Source organism: Convolutriloba macropyga, chromosome 5, assembly GCF_964194025.1.
Source record: "Convolutriloba macropyga chromosome 5, txConMacr16.3, whole genome shotgun sequence".
Lineage (NCBI taxonomy): Eukaryota > Metazoa > Xenacoelomorpha > Acoela > Convolutidae > Convolutriloba > Convolutriloba macropyga.
Genome location: NC_134472.1, coordinates 47,907,661 through 47,928,899, shown reverse-complemented (window position 1 = coordinate 47,928,899; position 21,239 = coordinate 47,907,661). Strand labels below are relative to the sequence as shown.

Genomic DNA, 21,239 nt, shown 5'->3' with positions numbered 1-21,239 from the left:
CAAAATAGTTCGCATTTTGCACTTTTTGGTGAGAAAAAGATAGTTATGTTATTTCAGTTATTTTTACTGAACCTCCATTGCCAGATTATGCTTGTTTTTGTTCAATTTGTTTTTCAACTTTCAAAAGTACTTGCTAATTTTGTCACTGTTTTTTGACAATGCGTCCTTGGCCTCCGTTTTCTGGCATTCGGTACCTCTTGTATTTCTAGAATTTGTTTCAGAATTTGTATTCACTATGCATGACTGATTATACAATTTTTTAAAGAAATTTTTGTCTTGATGTCTTTGTCTTTTTGTGAAAGTCTTTTTGTGAAATTTCTCTAAGCTACGTTTTGGTAATGACCGACTTTTTGCCTTTTAGTTGTAATCTGTTTGCTTTGTCTTTTTCCTGATAAATTTTAAATCCTGCAATAGTTGGATTTCATTGTAACAAAGATCATCTCCAGAGAGCGAAGTGTTTTTGAAATGTTTGTGACGCGAAAAACGAACAACATGTATAGTGTTCTCCTGTGACCCAAGTTTTCGTTTTCTTGTTTAACCTCGTGTCCAAGAATGTTATCTGCTTTTGACTTCCTAGGAAGGTGTCTTCGGGTAGAAGAGTGCAGAATATATTCGGTTATTTTCTGATGTAGGCTATTCTTAAAAATGTAGGCTATTCAACTTCAGCAGAGATTATTCTAATAATACAAAATATTGCCGTTTCAAAATTTGTTTTTTCTCTCCAAATGTTGCTTTAGATTTATATCTGACAGTTTATTTTCTGTTTCTGAATCACGCCGTAATTGCTTTTTTATTTTTAGGTTTCAGTGGTGGCAATGTTGAAATTGTTGCCGTTAAGTTTTAACAGAAGAGTCTTTGGATCTTATCAGCGCTAAGCGGGCATCGAGTTTCATTAAAGGACCTTAGCTGGTTTAAGTAGTCTTTCAAGTGCTTAGAGTGGTGATACTATTGGAACTTTAGCAACATTTTAATGAAAATTTCCAATTGTTTTCAAATTTGTTTGATTTTTTTTGCAATTTCCTGAGTTTATCGATCTTCAGGGGCCAATTAAATTTTAAAAGTCTTGCAGATAGAGCACTGGACAGATTCGAGAGGCAGGAGAAAAATTTTGAAAAAAGTATTTGACTTTTCTTGAGTTCCAGATTTAGCGGCCAATTAACCCCTTTCAAGGCCTTGTGCGTGCGTTAATGGGTATTTTTAAGTGCGTAATTATAATTTTAAGTTTGTTTGGTTGTCTTTTTGGGACTGTTTTCCTTTTTCGCTGTCATCTTCAATTGATGTGCGGGTCAGATGCAGCATTTCTAAGTTTCTTAGTCAATTGTTTGGATTTTTTCAGTTCTTGTCTGCTGTTATTTGCAAGATGTTTTTCACTCATATTTCAATGACTTTCATCTTTCAGAACGGTATAAACAGAAGGCCCAGTGGGCATTAAGTATCATTGGAAGCCACAAAGCTGGCGTTAGCAGTTCTTCAAGTGCTTTAGAGTGTTAGAGTTGTGCAGCTGCTGGTATGGCCTCAATTCAAGGTTAAAAGGTCATTTTTAGGAGTTTTTGAGCTCAAAATGGTGCAATTTCATGTTTTTCTTTCTCTTGAATTGACGGTTTTAAAATATTTTTTGAAGATATAAATACTTTTTTAGACTATTTTTTGAGATTGCGAACAAACAAAAAAAATGATACTAATTTTTGCAATTTTTTTTTCAAGCTTTTTGTCATTTTTAGAGTCTTTTTGAGCCCAAGGGAACAGGTATTCTTCTAGGGTGTGATATTAGGTTACTGCATAGTTCCTCGTGGAAATGAAATAGTTTTCAACATGAACTTTAGCGTTTCAGAGAACTGGCAATTTTCATGTTTTTTTTTGTCATTTTGTTTTTTCAGCACCAGGTTGCATTCAAATTGCTCTAGGATTTTATTGTAAGTAACTGCAGAATTGGTAGGGGCAATGGAATGATTGTCAACAGTGTATTGACACTTTTTTTGAAGTTACATCATAAAGTTAGCAGGTTTCTGAAATTTATTATCTTTTCCTAGTTTATTGATTTTCAGGGCCAGTGAAATTTTCTTGGGCTTGCAATTGCGTATTAATTGCTCTCAAACGAAGTTTGTAGCAATATATTAGTCCTGTCGGTCTTTTTTATGCGATTTTTCGCTTGACCAATTTTTCGTCTGACGCTTTTGACTTTTCGTCCTCAAAAACGGGATAAACAGGTAGCGCCCAGCGGGCATTAAGTGCTCTTAGAGCCTTTCAGGTCTGTTTCAGCTCAAACTGTCTTGGAGACTTATACTTATACTTATGGTGTGAGGGGCGGTTCTTAGAGGTTGACACCCCCCCCCCCCCTTTGTTGACCCCCCACCCCCACTATTGGCTCCACCCCCCCCCCCCCACCGCGCTTTTGCCCCCCCCCCCCCAGTGCTGCCCCCATCAGCCCCCGGTGCACCCCCTCCCCGTGGCTAGCTACTGACCAAGCCAACCGCTCGCCGGTCGTTTGAGAGCAATTCGCCCGACGTTAGTCGGTTATGTTTGGATAGTTTCGCAATACAATGAATTGGCTCTGAAAATTTTAATATCCCCAATTTTAGCAACGTTTCATTAAAACTTGCGATTGTTTTTTCGATTTTTTTTTAATTTTCGAGTTTGATCCTTATGAGCCTATGAAACTTCGTTATGTCTTACAGATGGCACTGGTCATTTTCACGAGACAAAAAAATTGTTTTGAACATACTATTTTTGTAAATTTAAGTTTTAAAATTAACGAAGTATTTGTCATACTTCTCGAGTTTTTCAATCTTTAGTGACCAAAATACCCCTTTCAAGGCTTGTGCGTGGGTTAATGGGTGTAATTTAATGGATCAAATTCGGCCTTCAGGGTATAAGCTTCGAGAGTTTTAGCAATTATTGTATTTTTGTTCATTTTGTATGATTATTTTAGTTACTCTAAGCTTTTAAGACCTTGTTTTTTTTGGCTGGTATGAACTTTTAAGACCTTTTGGCTGGTATTGTTCAATTGATCTGCTGGTCAGGTACATTATTTCTGAGTTCTTCGTTCAATGCTTTGGATTATATTTCAGGAATTGTCCTGCTGTTTTGTTTATTTCTCTTTGATTTTATGTTAGGTTAATGACACTACGTGGTCATTGTCTAAAAAATCGAGTATTCATACTCGATTTTGTCTGGCTTTTTCACAACCTGTGGCCCAGGTTGAGTGGGTGGGTGAGTTGTAAGCGTGTGTGGAATCGAGCAACAATAGGCTAATTTAGTTCAAATGGGCCTAAAATTACCCCTTTCCCCACGGATACAGTATGTAATTATCGAAATGATGGAAAGCCTAATAGGGGGTGATTAATTTCAGAAATATCCCTCTCTATACTAATTGTGAATTAAAAGGACAACTAGTGGCCTTGAAGTCGCTCATAGCACTGTTCACAAGATCGCATAAGTCTGAATTTGGTCTCTAGTATTTTCTGATAGAAATCGCGCAATAAAGTTGAAGGATAATTACATGCTCGAAATGGTTTGGTTTCCACAAAACGCAAGTTTTTTGAAATTTGTCTTTTTGTACATTGGCCACTTAATGGATTATATTGCACGACGCTTGATTTGTCTCCGGTATTCTAACAGCTATTTTTTTATAATGCGAAGGACATTAAGTGGCTGAGCGGCTCTCTAAGAGCCCTACGCTTTACTAGTCTCTAAGTATGCGATGCACCAAAACTGTTGATGAGACGTAAATTCCCAAGCTCAACCCCCCTCAATTAAGCTAAAGCTAGCCTCCGTAAGTTGTGTAGCTAGCTATTGACGAAGCCGACCGCTCGCCAGTCGTTTGAGAGCAATTCGCCCAACGTGGTTACGTTTTCGTATATTGAGTGTATCGTGTACTCATGATATGATGTAGCTTGTTGTTTAGGTTGCTTCAACTTCACGAAATTGAAGATGCGACGCCTATCCTGGGGACCAATGAGTCCATGAATTCTAACGATGCACTCAAATCCTGTCTCAGCGGAGTTTCAGTGCGAAAAATGCGCGAGTTCTGCAAATGGCTCGAACCAATTCGCGACTTAAAAGTAGCAGTAGAGAATAATGTGTTGAGTAAGACGAGCAAAGGCGAAGAGAATGCTCGAGAGCTAAAGCAAATTGGAGCAGAACACATAGAGTATCTGGTCTACTATATGAAGCATCGTTTGGAAGAGTTTGGCGGCAGATTTGTTCTGGAAGCGCCAGGTATCTGTTAAAATTTGACCTTTCATACCGCAGACTGCTATCCATCAAGGTGCTCCTGCTCAAATGTTAAAAAAGTATTTAATTTGAATGTACTGATCTACGTGATTAAAGGTTCAAAATTGATTATAGGTTCAGCTTTATAGTCTGTGAAAAAGGAGCGCAATCCTATTTAAATATCTAGAAATTGTCGTTTTTAAACGTAAAAAATCGTCGGTATGTTCTGTTTTACTTAGACGAAAGCCCTTACGTTTGTTTTCTATCGTATCGTCGATAGGTTCATGTATTAAACCTCGAAAATTGTCGGCATGTCGGATTTTCGAACATAGGAAGTCGTCGATATACTTGGTTTCAAGCGTAAGAAACCGTCTGTATGCTTGGTTTGAAATTTGAGAAAATGTTGGTTTGCTGGGTTTGGAACGTAAAAAAAACCGTCAGTGTGCTGAGTTTTAAAACTACGAAAGCGTGGTTTGTTCGGTTTAACGGCAATTGGCAACAAGTATGTTACATTTTTAAAATCAAAGGAATTAAATTCATATTTGTTTAACTAGATTTGGCGACCACAGTAGTGGATAAAACAAGGGATTCAACCACCAGTAAAATTTGTCCCTTTCTCCTAACGCTAATCGCGCATGTCGAATCGGGCCAAATTTTACTGTTTGTTGAATCCCTTGTTTTATCCACTACTATATTCACCACTATAAATACATACTACACGCACAATTTTGTGTACAAAAATGTACATAGCTAGTATAATTTATGCAATTCATACACTAATATCCAAAAGTTCTCAAAGCTAGATTTAAGCCTAATTTCATATCTAATATGCGAAACTATACTGAAGTAAATCAGTTTAATCATCTCACAAAGTTTTTTTTTTTCAATAGAATCGGATGGATTGAAAATAACTCAAAATTGCTTAGAACTGGATAATAAGAAACAAGTTTCTTTAAAATTTTGACTTTAACCAGGAGACGATTGATCTATGATGTTTAACTGAGTGATTCTATGTACCTGGTTACATTTTTGAGCCGAGTCTTGGGAGTTCTTGTTAAAAGGTTGACTCGCCTTTACCACGCTACGGCAGTACTGCTCGACCTTTCTTAATGGCAACTGTGGGGGAGGGTGCAACTACAGAATGCTTGAACACTTTTAATTTTATTTATTAGGCTGACTGAAGTCTAATATTAAGCTGACTGAACAATATTAATGTATCATTTGTAGGGATATCGATATCAATATTAATATTAAATATATTTCTGAATAATCGATCACTCATTTATCATTTATGAAAATTGTAATTCTGTCATGCACCTAGATTGTAGCTGGCTATCCTTCTGAACTTTGCCAAAAACATTGTTAGGAACTTTTTCCATTCTGAGTAGTAGTCTGTTGAGACTAGGATCCTCGGATAGCTTTCACATGCCTGAGAGAAGTTGATATAACTCTGGATGGTAGAGTAGGAATATCTTTTATCGTTCAGCAGTTGTTTCCAAGGAATATCCTTATTGTTTTCTTGATGATTTTGTTTCACTTTCCCCCATATGAATCCTCTGTCAGAAATTGTCAGTAGATTTAAACGATTCAGCTTTCCTTCCATGTTATTGACTGTGGTGAGATAAGACTCAAATTCACTAACATTGAATGAATTCCTGAGTTTTTTTGTGGAAAGATAAATATTCCGGCACATTCACTTCAAACTTGTCCAGTGTTTCCCGATGTTCATAATTTAGTAGCTCCTTCTTGAACTTGGAGAGGAACAACTGGAAGAGTTCTGTTTTAGTTCGTTTTCCAGTCTCACTTTCATGTTCGGCGGTGTTGTCGGGTATGCATTTGTTCTCCTTACAAAATGTAATCATTTGATTTGTTAAATTAGTCAACTCGTTTATATTTTCTTCAGATAAAGAAGTGCATGATAAAGCTCCAGTTATTAAAGTCTCGTCAAATGACGAAAATTGTTTAAAATTTTTCGCTAGTTTTTGTAGTTAAGTGAAACTCATGATGAATAGGCAAAAAATGCCGTGGAGAATAAAGGTCCCCACGTGGAGAATTATTCTAGAACATTCTTTTTTCTAGAATATTCTCACATGATTTTCAACTTAAAATTAGTTATCATTTCCCAAGTAATCACATGTTTTAAGATAAAATAATAATTAAATCCTTCTATTAAATTGAATGACTTGTATAATCTATTAAAAATTAAATAAAGATTTTAATAAATACTCATTTACGAGCTAATTTTTAAGGGTATCTTATATTCGAAATTTTCACTTGTTTTCATTATGTTAGTGGTGGTGGCTTTCTTTGTCAATGGCGGCGGCCATTTTAGCATGACATGCACTTTTCATTCGATCTGCTAAGCAGTGTAATGCGATGTTAAACCAAGCTTGTTGACTTCTTATACTATTAGCGGTTGCTAAATATGAAAGAAAGCGAACAATAATAGCACAGTCAAAAACACTGAGATCGGTGGAAACACAGTGATTAGTGTTTTTCTATGTCTTCTTAAATATTATACTTATTAACATGCTCTCTGAATTGATTTCTAGTGTGACCATATCTATATCTATGAAGATAAATACATAGTCTACATTTCCTATTTCTAAATCTATATAATGATATATGTTTATAAACATTACCCATACTACACGTTAGATATTGATCAGGATCAGAATAATGATATCCCAAATGTTCTATATAATCTTTAACCTTAACCATTTTTTTACATACATAACAAGAATATTCTAATTCTTTACAATTATTATAACATTCTTTCCAAGGTTTATTTATACATTTATCGCATTTCATGTTCATTTTTCGAAAAACTATTTTTTGATTATTTCCCTAAAAAAATACATCATGTCTCAATCGACTAATACTAGTGTCATAAACTTCTGCGATGTCTGTAATCTATCCTTTGAAACAAAGAAGGGTTTATATAGGCATCAATCATACGATCTCAAACATAGGGAACTATTGGAGAAAATGTTTGAGTCTGAAGAAGAGGAAATCTCGGAGAGGGTGTATAATCCGGATGAAGATGATTATATTATTAAAACTAAACCAGCCACCAAACCTAAAACTAAAACTAAAGAGGATATCTACACCAGAATTAAATCGGCGAAGCCGTTTCACGGATATGAATGTAAAGAATGTCATGAAGAATTTAGAAGTAGAGTAGCTCTAACTACTCATTCATATAGTCACAATCGCATGTATCAGGAAAACACAGAAGACTTCGATATAAACTCAAGTCAGAACATGAGAGAATTTTATATTACTGATAAAGGTGGGAATTACATTGAAGATATAGATGAAGCAACTAATTACTCTTTAGAAGAAATTAAAAACTGTTACCAGTTTTGTAAAGTTAAGAGTTTTAAATATAAGATCACGGCTGAATTTAATTATAAGAAGAGAACCAAAGAAGAAGTTAAAACTACTAAAGTATTTTTCAATACTGATTGTATTAATAATAATGCAATATATGAATATGGTGACTTCAATCGGTGGCTAGATTTCGAAAAGGAAATATATGAAGGTTATGGTTATGATTTTGAGTTTCTTGGAATAAGAAGTATTCAGTTAAACATTGAACCAACTAAAGCGTCTATTGGTAGTTATATAGATTTACCTCCTGATCTCAAAAACTCTAAATCGATATTTTAAATATACGTAGTTATAAATACAATTGCTTACAACTAACTATAACTGCTTGGCTACATCCCGCCCCACACCATGCAACTCGAGAAAGTAAATATGTAGATAAACTAATTGAACCAAGACAACAACATGAAGATGATTTTGCTTATATAATAAGAATACAGAAATTGTATAATATTAATATTTGGGTATACACACCTTGTGGTAATGGTAAAATAGAATTGTTTAAACAAGTGGATGATTTTAATAAAGATAGAAAAGATGTAAGAATACTAGTTTGGAGTAATGGTCAAATAGAACACTGTGCCTTAATAAAAAATATAGAAACCTTGTTAGAACGACCAAATAAAAACAACATCAAATATTATTATTGTGATAGGTGTACCTATTGGTTTAACTCAAATTAAATATGATAAACACGAATGCAGCACCTCATTCAAACCAGAGATTGTTTGCCCTAAGAAAAAACATATTACTTTTGTAAATGAACACAAACGACAGAATATAAAAAATATTATAACTGCCGATATAGAATGTTGCATTGTTGAAGTTACAACTAATGATTGTAAATATGTAATAGCTGAACATATTCCAATAGCTGTGGGTTACACTTGGCAAGGTAACTTCAAACACTACTTCGGTCTAGGCTGCATCAAAAGATTTGCTAGAGATCTGTTAGAAATAGAAACTGAGAATAATTTCAAACATAATGAAAAGATGATATTCACAGAAGATAAATTATATCATGAAACTAATAACACTTGTCATATCTGCAGTAAAACATGTATTAATAAAGTAAGAGATCATTGTCATGAAACTGGTAAATATAGAGGACCAGCATGTAAAATATGTAATCTAAGATACAAACAAAACTTCATTCCAGTAATATTCCATAATGGCTCTGGCTATGACTTCAACCTACTATACAGTGAACTCTTCAAACAGAATAATGATAAAAGAAAAGTAGATAACACCACTAGCTGCTGGTAAGTCTAAGATGTTTAGCATTGGTTGTCTCAAATTCTTAGATAGTTATAACTTCCTAGCTATGCCTCTAGATCAAAGGGCAAAGATATATGGATGTAAGACTAAAACATTATATCCATATGAATACTTTGGTTTAGACTCCTATAATAATCTTATAGGTAATCTAAAAATAGAAGACTTCAAATCCTCACTACATAATAAATTACCAACACAAGAAGAAGTAGATAACGTTAATATTATAACAGTCATAAAACTGGTAAAGATCTAACTATAGAGTATTTACAGAATGATGTGGAAATATTAGATTATTGCATGAATGAATATGTTAAACTAAGCATGAAAGAATTCAAGCTCAATCCCCTACACTATGTAAGTCTCCCAGGTTATAGTTTTGATTGTTGGTTAATGTCAAGCGGTGTAACATTAGATACATTACAAGATAAACAAATGCTAGATGATTTTGTTGGAGCAAAGAGAGGTGGTATATTTGGAATAATGGGAGATAGATATATAAATAATCAGGGAACCTGCTTCGCAAATAGTAATACTAATACTAATGCTAATATTAATGATAATACTAATACTAAGGATAAACTTAATAATAGAAATATATGGTACATAGACGCAAACAACCTATATGGTTATGCAATGATGCAAAAGTTACCTTATAAGGATTTTGAGCTTATCACTACTACTACTACTACTCTAGATGTAATTTTGAATACTCCAGATGATAGTGATCATGGCTACTATATAGTTTGTGATATTGATTATACTAATGAATGTAAAGAGAGAACAGAACAGTTAGCACTAATGCCTAATAAGAGAAAGATAAATGATAATGAATTGGGATACCGACAAAGAGAGAAAAGTAAAGCAAGATCCGAGAACTTAATCTTAGACCAAAACAACAAAACAGAATATATGGGAGTAAAAGTAACAAAAATACATAGAGTAATTAAATTTAAACAAGATTATATATGTAGCGATTATATACGAAACAATACAAATGAAAGAGCAACAGCTAAAACTGAAGCAGAAAAGGATGTAAGGAAATTAATGAATAACTCATTATATGGAAGAATGTTCATGAATCCTCTACACTTCTTTCAAAGCAAGTTCTTACACGATGAAGAAAAGATAATGAAAAGTATAAGTAAACCAACATTCAAGAATATAACTAGATATAAGGATTATAGCCAAATTGAACATATAAAGAAAAAAAAAGAATATGATTCTCCAGTATATGTAGGTGTTACTATCTTAGAATTAAGTAAATTACCCATGTATGATGTATTCTATTATATTCTACAACCATCCCTCAAAGATCTAACACTTCAGTATATGGATACGGACAGTTTCGTATTAAGTTATAGTGAAGGTAAAGTTAGTGATGAGCATATGGACTTAAGTAATCTAGACATACCTATAAAAACTATAATAAAGTCCCCGGCAAGTTTAAGCACGAGCTGGGAAGTAGGATTATTGAGGAATTTATAGCATTGTCCCCCAAAACATATAGCTTCAAAAATCCTAAAAACACTAAAGAAAAAGGAATAAAGAAGCATAATAATGCTAGGCACATAGATTATTATGATGCATTAATGAATAATACACAGAGAACAGTAGATGAATGTAGAATACAAAAAGTTGGTGATAACATGACAACAACAAAAACAAGTAAGATTAGTCTAAACACATTTGATGATAAAAGATTTTATGTAAATAATATTAAAAGCTATCCTCATGATGAGAATCTATATCTATTCGCAGATCATTAGATGGAGACAAAGACCTACTGGTTAATAATATTCTAGAACTAACCATTAATGATGATAGAAAGTTAATTGAAGTTGCTATTGTATTATATAACGAGGGAGCTTTGTTAATTTTTATAACAAATAATTATAGACCTAATTCATTCATTACATCCATATGGTTGGTAGTTAGTATATTATAAATCATTATCTGAGCCATATTTTTTTCCATAATGTCTCCCATGATTGTATTCTTATATAGTGTAGCTCCAGCTATTATATTTTTATTATATTCTAGAAATTTTATTATCTTCCCAGCCCCATCTACATATTTAGAATAGGTTGAAATTATTAAATCATCATGATTTGGTTCCTTAATATGATCAATAAACTCATCTATAGTATTACAACGTCTTTTACAAGCTAAACATCTTTCTATAAAATGACTAAACTAGATAAACTTATAGAATTAAACAATCTAGAAAAACAAAACAGAAGAAATAGATTAGAAGATAAATTAAAACAACAAGAATATTATGGTGAAATAGAAGAGTTATTGGATCCTCTAACCAAAACTATCAGTGAAACTGCTTCGCAGATAAACGCAAACAATGAACAGAATCTAGCATTAAGTGAACAAACATTAAGAGCAATAGATTGGCAAAATCAAGAGTTAGATAAACAAACTAAGATGATCGAGCAAGCTGGTTCCCAGTTTAATGAAACTGCTTCCAAGATTGGTGAAACGTTAAAGGGGACCATAAAGCAAACTCAAGATATAGCACCAGTTTATTTTGATACAAAAACAGCCAAACTTCTTCATGACATGGGGGCTCAAACTAATCCTCAATTAAAATTAGAACTCTTAGATTTACCTAGTAGGAGATATAAAATGAATGGTGTTGATATAACTCTAGAGCAGGGTGCATTTTTAGTTAGGGATAATGTATATGAGTTTTCAGAAGGATTTACTGATTTTCTTACTAAAACAAATGTAACATATGATGATAAGGTTGAGGAAGATGAAAACAAAATTAAAAGGTTTTTAAAGGATATTAGATATGATTTAGGAAAAGGGGATAAGAAAAGCGCTAGATATAGAACAATAAAACGTATAACGGAGGTAAAAGATAATATATTTGGCAGTGGATTAAATGCCAACCCAAATAATTTAGTAGAAAGATTAGAACTATTAATACTAGAAACAAAAGCTGGTCATGATGGGTTATATGATGAAATGCTAGATATATCTAAGCAACTATTATCTATGAAAATTATTAATCAAAACCAACTAGATAATTTTGTTTTTAATTATGGTAAATAGGTGAAACCATGACTACGTCCATCAGGGAACCTGCTTCGCAGATGACTATGTCCATAAATAAAACGATAGAAAAACAACAACAACTAGCTAAAGAAGTATTCAGTCCTCAAATAACAAAGTTTAAAAGACAAAGAATAATACCACTATATAAAGATGAAACATGGTCAGCTGATTTAATTGATAGGTCATCTTTAAGTAAATACAATAATAATTATAATTTTATATTAACAGTTATAGATATATTCACAAAATATGCATGGGATATTCCATTAAAGAATAAATCTGGTTTATCTATAACTAATGTTTTTAAAATAGTATTAAGTGAACATCCACAAGGTGGCTTTGAACCTAGAAAACCAGAAAAGTTATGGGTAGATAGAGGTAGTGAGTTTTACAATAAAACATTTAAATCTTTACTTAAAGAATATGAAACAAAACTATATTCTACTTATAGTGATTTAAAGGCTGTATTCATAGAGAGATTCAATAGAACATTATTACACATAATAAATAAACCTATGTTCATCAATGGCGATGGTAATTGGGTAAATATATTAAATGATGCTGTTGTAACATATAACAATAACATTCACTCAACAATTAATATGACACCAGTTGATGCTTCTAATAATCCTGATAAAGTTAAATACTATGTTAATTCTACCAAAGCAACACCAAAATTTAAAGTTGGTGATTATGTTAGAAATGTAGATAAACGTAATATCTTCTCTAAAGGTTACACTTCTAATTGGAATAGAGAATTGTTTAAAGTGAATGAAGTTCTAAAAACACATCCACCAACATATAAAATAGAAGATATTAATGGAGAGATAATAGAAGGCAAATATTATGAACAAGAACTATTGAAATCCGAGTTTGATTTTGAATCTAATAATAAGGTTTTGGAATCATTAAATATATTTTTTAATATAAATAATGACAAGAAATAGATTTAACCAAGCGAAACGTCATATAGGGAATGGAAACAACTTAACACTAAGTAAGGCTCGTGGGTTATTCCTAGAAGATAATGATGATATTGATATGAAGGATAACTATAAAATTACAAATGTACATCCTCCCATAAATGAAAAAGATATTGTTAATAAAGAGTATTGTGACAATAACTTTTTATCCTCTTCTAATAAAATAGACATTTTAAGTAGAAACATAACTGAACTAAGAAAGGGTGACTTTGATAAAGTTACAACTAAAACATTACAACTAAATGAAACACAAGTTAATGAAGAACTAAATAATGAGTTTATTGAATCAACAAATGAAGTCAGAAATACTGTTAAGTTTTGTAATAAAGTTGCTGCAGATACTATCTCTAAATATAATCAATTAAAACAAGAATTTGATAATAATAAGTTTAATCAGAATATAACTAACATACACTTAGATGAAATGTTTACTAACGGTCTGAGACAAATGAAAGAATACAATAAATCTCTTAGAGGAGTTATAGTGCAATATATAATTGCTATACTTTTACAAAGTAAGTTGCTTGATAATAAAGAGAAAGACAGACGATGCATTATAGTTTTAATCAAGAAGATATAATGAAAGAAATAGAAAGAATTTTTACTAATGAAAATAAGCAAAGCAATGACCAATCCAACAGCACCGAGTGAGAGATTACTATATCCAGATTTGTCATCAGTATCAGAAAGATTGATAAACGAAAAGATTCAAGCTAATAATAAATTTAACAACAATATTAACATTATAAAAGATATTAGAAATTATTATGAAACTGAAACTAATAACTATAATAAGAAGTTATGTAGATATAAGAATTATATTAACATAGCTGAGATAACAGAAATAATATTATCATCAATAGCAACAACGGCAACAACAACATCAGTTTCATTAACAGGTATAGGATTCGCTTATTCTATACCGACAGCTTTTGCTACAGCAACTGTTTGTGGTTCATTATCAAAAACAATTAATACTAAAATTAGAAATAAAGTTATAAATTATTCACAAATGTATATTTTAAGTAAACAGTTTAGTGATAAGTTTAATAAACTATATACTAAATCAATGAATGATAATAAAATAGATAATGATGAATATAATGAATTTGTTAAGTTATATGAAGAATATAAGAACAACAAGAAGAATAAGTTGATCATTTTTTTAGATTAAAGATATTGGTGCTTAGTAATAACAATGTTTTTAGTAATAATAATATTAGTATTAATATTTATCGATAAATACATAATCATAATCATAGCTATAATCATAATCATAAACATAATATAATCATAATCATAAACATAATCATAAACATAAATATAAACATAATCATAATCAAATAATTATCTTTTCTTTGTACCTAAGTATAACCCTCTACCTTTTTTTACTACCTTTATACCTTCACCAGTTGTTGCAAATTTAATTAAATCAGGTGTAGCCGCTAGAGCTGCTTTAGGGTTTCGAGATGCAGCTGCACTTCCTATTTTACTTGCTATTTCTAATGCTCTTACTGGATTATTAGCTACTTTCTTTCCATAGTTAACTGTAGCCCTACCAACACTTTTAAAGAAATCTTTAAGTCCTTCTGCTTCTATTGTTGCATCACTAACATTCATTGATTTATTCCTTCTACATAAAACACAATTACCTTTTAACATCTTAGTTCCTTTTGAAGTAATAGCTCCTCTTATATTAACAGTACCGCTATAATGTCTACCTCCAACACAATATGAATTAGTTTTGAACTTATTAAAAGACTCATTTCTATATATAAAAAATAATGGAAGTTAAAAAGTATAATCCCTTTGTTGTTATTAAGCCTAAGCCTAAGGTTAAGCCCAAGGCTAAGCTTGAAGCTAGAGGCTTGGCTCTAGAGAATAAAAAGAAATTAGACATTATTTATGCTAAAGGTTTTGTTAATACTAATAAGAAATAGTTAGGTATTAACAAGAGTAACAATTAGAGCTGACTAGCTATAAGTATAAGTATACGTATATGGTTATGTATAAGTATAAGTATATAATTATAACAATAACTATATTGTACTATAATTATATTTATCGCTAGAGTTATATCTAAAATTATAATTATCGCTAGAGTTATATCTAAAATTATAATTATATCTATGACTTAAATTATATCTATGATATTATATCAACCATCTTATTACCATCACTATTCACACTAATAACCTTTCTAATTAATACTAATGCATGACATATAACATCTGCAACTGCAGCACTAAATTTAAAATTAAGTTGTATTGGTTGTGGACCTATATGATCCCTTTGATATCTAGTATCGAATACATATATTCTATAATTACTTTTGAATGTTCTATGATTTATATATGGTTTTATATTATGTGGTAGCCCATTATAATCTTTATTAAAGCTAACAATCTTTTTAAAAGCCTCATTATTATTATTGGTACTATAATTAATATTCATTCTATCCTCGGGATAAAACTCACTACCAATCTTACAATAACATTCAGTAACATTCATTACATCAAATGTACTTGCATCATGAGTTTGTTCATTAACATTATTTTCAAAACCAACTATTATATATTGCGGTCTTTCCATACCACTTTCCATACCTAGATCAAACAAGAAGTTAGTAGCATTGGGTACATTCTTATAAAATGTCTTTCTTTCATAATAACTAAAGTGTACATTATTCTTTTTATTTAATCCTTTCTGCACAATAATTCTATTGTCATTACTAGGATCAATACTAGGCACACACCATGATATATCTCTAATTTCTATATTGCCATCATTAGCAACTGCACCAGGATTAGCATTAACTCTATATAGAGCTCTATCATTAATATTTCTTTTTAATATTAGTTTAAATCCTAAACCATATATAATCTTTTCTAAATCATTTACGAAACCAAATAGATCACTCATCTTAATCATCATATACATATGTCCTCGTTGTGCAGCAATATGGTCACCTTTAAGTTGACTATCTCTATTGCCCTGATTTCTAACAAAACCACTCTCATATTCATCACCAGTACTAGTTAATAACTTATACATCAATAGATTAGGATGACAATGATCTATATATTCAATAGTCCTTCCACCACTAGTTTCAAGCTTAATTGAACTAAACAATGCCATCATACCATAATTAACTAATCTGATATTAGCATCATCAGCAAATACACCACCAGCATCATCTGATACAACAAACTCTATCTCTAGATATGAAGCATGTATATTTAAGTGATTCTCTTCTCTATTGAGTATGATATTAATATTGGTATTAACCGTATTCATTGTTGCCAGATTATTTGGTTTATACTTTATAATCTTACTTTTGTGTATATCATTATTGTAACCATAAGTGGCATCCAAATTAAAATCCATTTTTATTAGATAAAAAATGACAGACAACTTGATTCTATATGAACTACAAAATATACACGAAGCTTCAACTAAAACTAAAGAAGAGCATACACTTAACTTTAGAATGATAAAACCAACAGAAATGTTTAACTTTAGTTGACCTATACTTAATACAACAAAATTAGGTTTAATTAGATTATCTGTTTATAATTCGGTGTTTAATGTGAATAGGAGAAATAATCAATTCTTATATGCTGTTATAGAAGATGATGAAGCTTTACCTCGGGCTCTTAGCTCTGACCCTAACCTTTTAATCATAATTATAAAGGAATCCCGTTGCTATATTCAACTATTACACCGGGAGCATATGAGTTAACTGACATAGCAGAATTAATAAAAGAAGAAACTGATGGTAATATTATAATAGAACCTGATAAGAATACGATGAAATGTTTAATGGAAATAAAACAATGAGCACTCAGCTTTGATATAGAAAACTCACTAGCCTCATTACTAGGATTTAGAAAAATAATTTATAAAAAAGGTAGATATAAATCTCAGAAAATTATTGATATTATGGGTTTCAATAATATTAACATTCATTTCAATATTATATCTGGAGCTAAAGATAATGGTAAAGATACAGACATACTATATACTTTTAATCTAACTGAACCACCAGGTTACTTGATAAATATTATACCAACTAATGTCTTGTATCAAAATGTAACTAAAGATAGAATAGAATATATAGAATTTCATATTAAAGATGAGCATGGAAGACCTATAGACTTTAATGGTGATGTATTAAGTTTTACTTTACATTTGATTTAGACTTATACTTGTACTTAGACTTAGACTTACACTTAAACTAAACTACAAAACTCTCCGAGCCCAATTAATTCTTAGTTTACCATTAATATTTTTATTTTTAGTTATATCAATTACAATATAATTATACGGCTCTTTCCATACCTTATTACATATATTAGCAAAATCATTATAACTAAGTTCAATATTATTAAAGAAATCTTGATATATCGATGCTAGGACTTTACCTCTCTGTTCAAATAAAATAAATAGATTACAATTCTCTCTAGCACTCTGTCTATCCAGAGAGAACAGGTTTTGATTAAGATATATCATATTACAGTTATTATGTCTACCTCTACAAAAGTATTCATTAATAACTGGTTCTTTGGCTCTAACATCATCGAATATCATTAGTTTCTTTAAGTCTTTGGGTAGTTTATCGGGAGATGGTAAATCTTTTATATCTTTAATAAATTCAACATCTGCTTTTGGGTTTATTCTTTCTATACCATGGTACTGATCACCAGTAAGTCCAATGATGTATAGCTTATCAAAGTATATACTAGCTAGAATTAGTTTTTTTAATAAGAATGTCTTACCACATTCACTAGGACCAGATATTATACATCTAAAGTTATCTGGGAATGCAGCTTCAGTAATTATATCATCATCATTTAACCATGAATATAGATCATCATTTATGTTTACAGATATCGGTGAATTTACAAACGAGCTTCGCTCATGGTTAACCAAACAACTCTGTTGAACCGCTTCACGGATATTATTAGTAGGACTATGGGACTTCGTCCATGTTTCACCATTACTAATGCTATTACTATTGCTATTAGATTTACTCCTTTGATGTTTTTCACCAAATAGATATATAAAATTATCATTATCCTTATAATTATCATTATCATTATTAGCAAAGCTACTTCGTAGATCATAATCATTATCATTATCAATGACATTATCCTTATCATTAACATTATCATTAACATTATCCTTATCTTTATCACCACCTCTACTACAACTTAAACAAAAACACTGATTATATATTCCTGGATATTTACATTGATTAACTAGAATATTCAAAGCACTTTTAATTCTAAATCCTCTATCACTAAGATAGATCATATATAAACAATAAGCCCCACAATAAGATTCATCATATTGTTGTATTCTCTCATTAGAGCCTAGATCAACATATTCTTCTAGGAATAATGGAGGGGTTTCTACACCAAAACTATCAAAGTAATATGTTGGACCACCTTCTCTTCTTATAACTAAAACCCAATGTGTACCTTCAGTTGGATGTAGATTTACAATAATGTTAGAGTTTGGTTCACGTACCATTTCTGGTTTATCATCTCTCATTACAATCTCAATTGGTGTTAGACTTATTTCTTTACCTATATCTTTTATTCTGATATCACTCATAGCATTATTATCAATATTAAATTTATTATTGAATTCCTCAAAAGTTAGGATGAGCATTTTTATATAATAAATTTATTAAATCTAAGTCTAATTATAAGTCTAAGTCTAAATCTAAATCAAATCTATATTTATTATATAAAAATGGAAACAGGTAGTGCAGTTTTTATTATTATTATTATTATTGGAATTTGTTATATAATATATGATTCAAGACCAAGTAAATATACAAAACTAGAAGAAAGCTTTGATGGATTTATGAATAGGAGTCTAGTTAGATTTGAATATGAAAAGTCACCATTACATACTATTGTTTATGGTGGAACTGGAACGGGTAAAACATATTTTATTAGACAATATTTAAAATTATACTTAGACCATGATCAAGTTCTAGATCAAAGGTCCATAGATATAGTTTGTAAAGATGATAGAGACTTTATAGATCCTGAGTCTAATAAGTTTTATACTGGGTTTAATAAATGTGATATAAATATGATCACAAAAAATAATATGCATAAATTTCAAAATTGTGTAATAGTACTTGATGTTATGGGTGATAGGTTAAATAAGGATATAGGCTATTACTTTACTGAAGGTAGACATTATAATATTCATATGATTGTAATGTGTCATAAACCAGCTCAAATAATTGATACAGCAAGAATGAGTTGTGATACTATTTATTTAACAACTTAGAATGGACCTGACCTATTTAAAAACTTTAATGAGATATATAAATGTGAACATGACTTCAATAAAATAATTAGTGAATTAAATAGTAACTATTATAATTATACAGATGGAATGTCAGATGAACTTCGTTATGGTATAATGAAATATAATAAAGGAAAATACTTTTATTATTATTAGTAGTAATAGAACAATGATATATGATTCAAGAGTTGGTTTCCTTGATTTAAAAGCTCTTAGTTTAAAAGATTATTTAAATAAACTTATAGCATATATGAAACCACTAATGATTAATGCAACAGATAGAAATGTTATTAATCATTATAATTATCAGTTTTATTTTAATAAACTTCTTACTTTAAATAATATTAAAGTTCAGAATGATGTTTTAACAAAAGAGATGATTAAGGGAAGGGGTATGAAAATTTTATCAAATATTGGTGGAATTATAGGCGCGGGTTTATTTATATTTAATTGTTTTTATCCCAATTCAATATCAAGAAATGCTGGAACTATAGCAATGGGAGCAAGCACAATGTTGAGTAGAGTAAATACATTAGTTAATGTTGGATATGGAGAAGAGTGGGAAGGTGAAACACGAAATACAATCTGCGAAGCAGGTTCCCTGATACAAGAAGAATATATAGATCAGGGAAGCAGTTTGGTAAACCACGAGCAAAGTTCGTATACTGATCAATGTAACTGTGAATTCGTCAATGAAGAGATGGGAATTTTGAATAGAAAGGGAGGAAGGTTTTTAAACAAACTATATATAAATAATGAAGAATTTAGAGAAGAGATTATAAATTTTGTTAAAGATAAAAAAGAATTAGACCTTGATTTGATTTTAGATAAGAGATGTAAAACTAATACACTCAATACTTTAGGAAAAAAATATTTAACAGAGTGTATCACATCTAAAGATAATACTAAAGATTTAATTGAAATCATGGCTAAATTTTACCCTGTGAAGGATTAGGTAAATATTAAAGTTTACCCTATTATAAATGCTTTTACAGTGTTTAGAGTGTAACTATAAATGTGGAAACATTGCTGTTTTAAAAAATCATTATGAATCATGTCATAAAGATAAAACTGATAAACGTATATGTGGTAATATAATATTAAGTGGTATTTGTGCTAATGATTTTTCTCCATGAAGTTGTTCTTTAAAAAATGAATCTAGTTCTAGTTCTAGCCCTAGTTCTAATTCTAGTTCTAACCCTAGTTCTAGTTCTAACCCTAATTCTAACTCTAGTTCTAACCCTAGTTCTGGTTCTGGTTCTAACCCCAGTTCTAGTTCTAGTTCTGGTTCTATCTATGACTATAACTCTAACTCAGATCCTAACCCCAACCCTAACCTTATCCCTAACCCTAACCTTATCCCAAGCTCAGAAGTATTAACTAGATGTTGTAATAAGTGTAATTATATAAATCCACTAAATAATTTTGATGAAGGTAAGTATACATGAAGAAGTTGTACTTCAGCTAAAGTTAATTGTCCATATTGTACTTTGTAAGTCCTTTAGTTATTAATCAAACAGAGGATCTGCGAAGCAGTTTCACTGATAGTTGTTCATGTAAATACTATAATTTTGTATCATTTCTTATTAATAATGGAATAAATATAGAAAAAATAAAGAAAATATGAATTGAAAAGTATAGATAATTTGAAATAAAAAGTATAAAAAAAATAAAAAAGATATCAAAAGAGGGATTCACTCTTTAAGAGCGAAAAAGGGCGATCTTTTCTACTGGGGATCACTCCGAATAAGAGTGAATCACTCTTTAAGAGTGAAATGTAAATTTTGCTTTGATTTTTCGATTTTTTGTTTTATTTTTGATTTTAATTGATTTTTTTATTGAATTTAGAGCTATTATATAGTAGCGGATAAAACAAGGGATTCAACAAACAGTAAAATTTGTCCCGATTCGACATGCGCGATTAGCGTTAGGAGAAAGGGACAATTTTTACTGGTGGTTGAATCCCTTGTTTTATCC

The 21,239-nt window shown here is 30.7% G+C and overlaps 1 protein-coding gene across 5 annotated transcripts in view; it reads left to right on the top strand.

Moving 5' to 3' along the window:
* Positions 1–21,239, top strand: part of LOC142339431 (protein virilizer homolog) — a 170,455-nt gene that overhangs the window by 50,879 nt on the left and 98,337 nt on the right. For all 5 annotated transcript variants that reach the window (XM_075389459.1, XM_075389461.1, XM_075389458.1 and 2 more), the window contains exon 15: positions 3,905–4,218. In XM_075389459.1, coding sequence (XP_075245574.1) covers positions 3,905–4,218 — 314 coding nt within the window. The remainder of the gene's footprint in view (positions 1–3,904; positions 4,219–21,239) is intronic.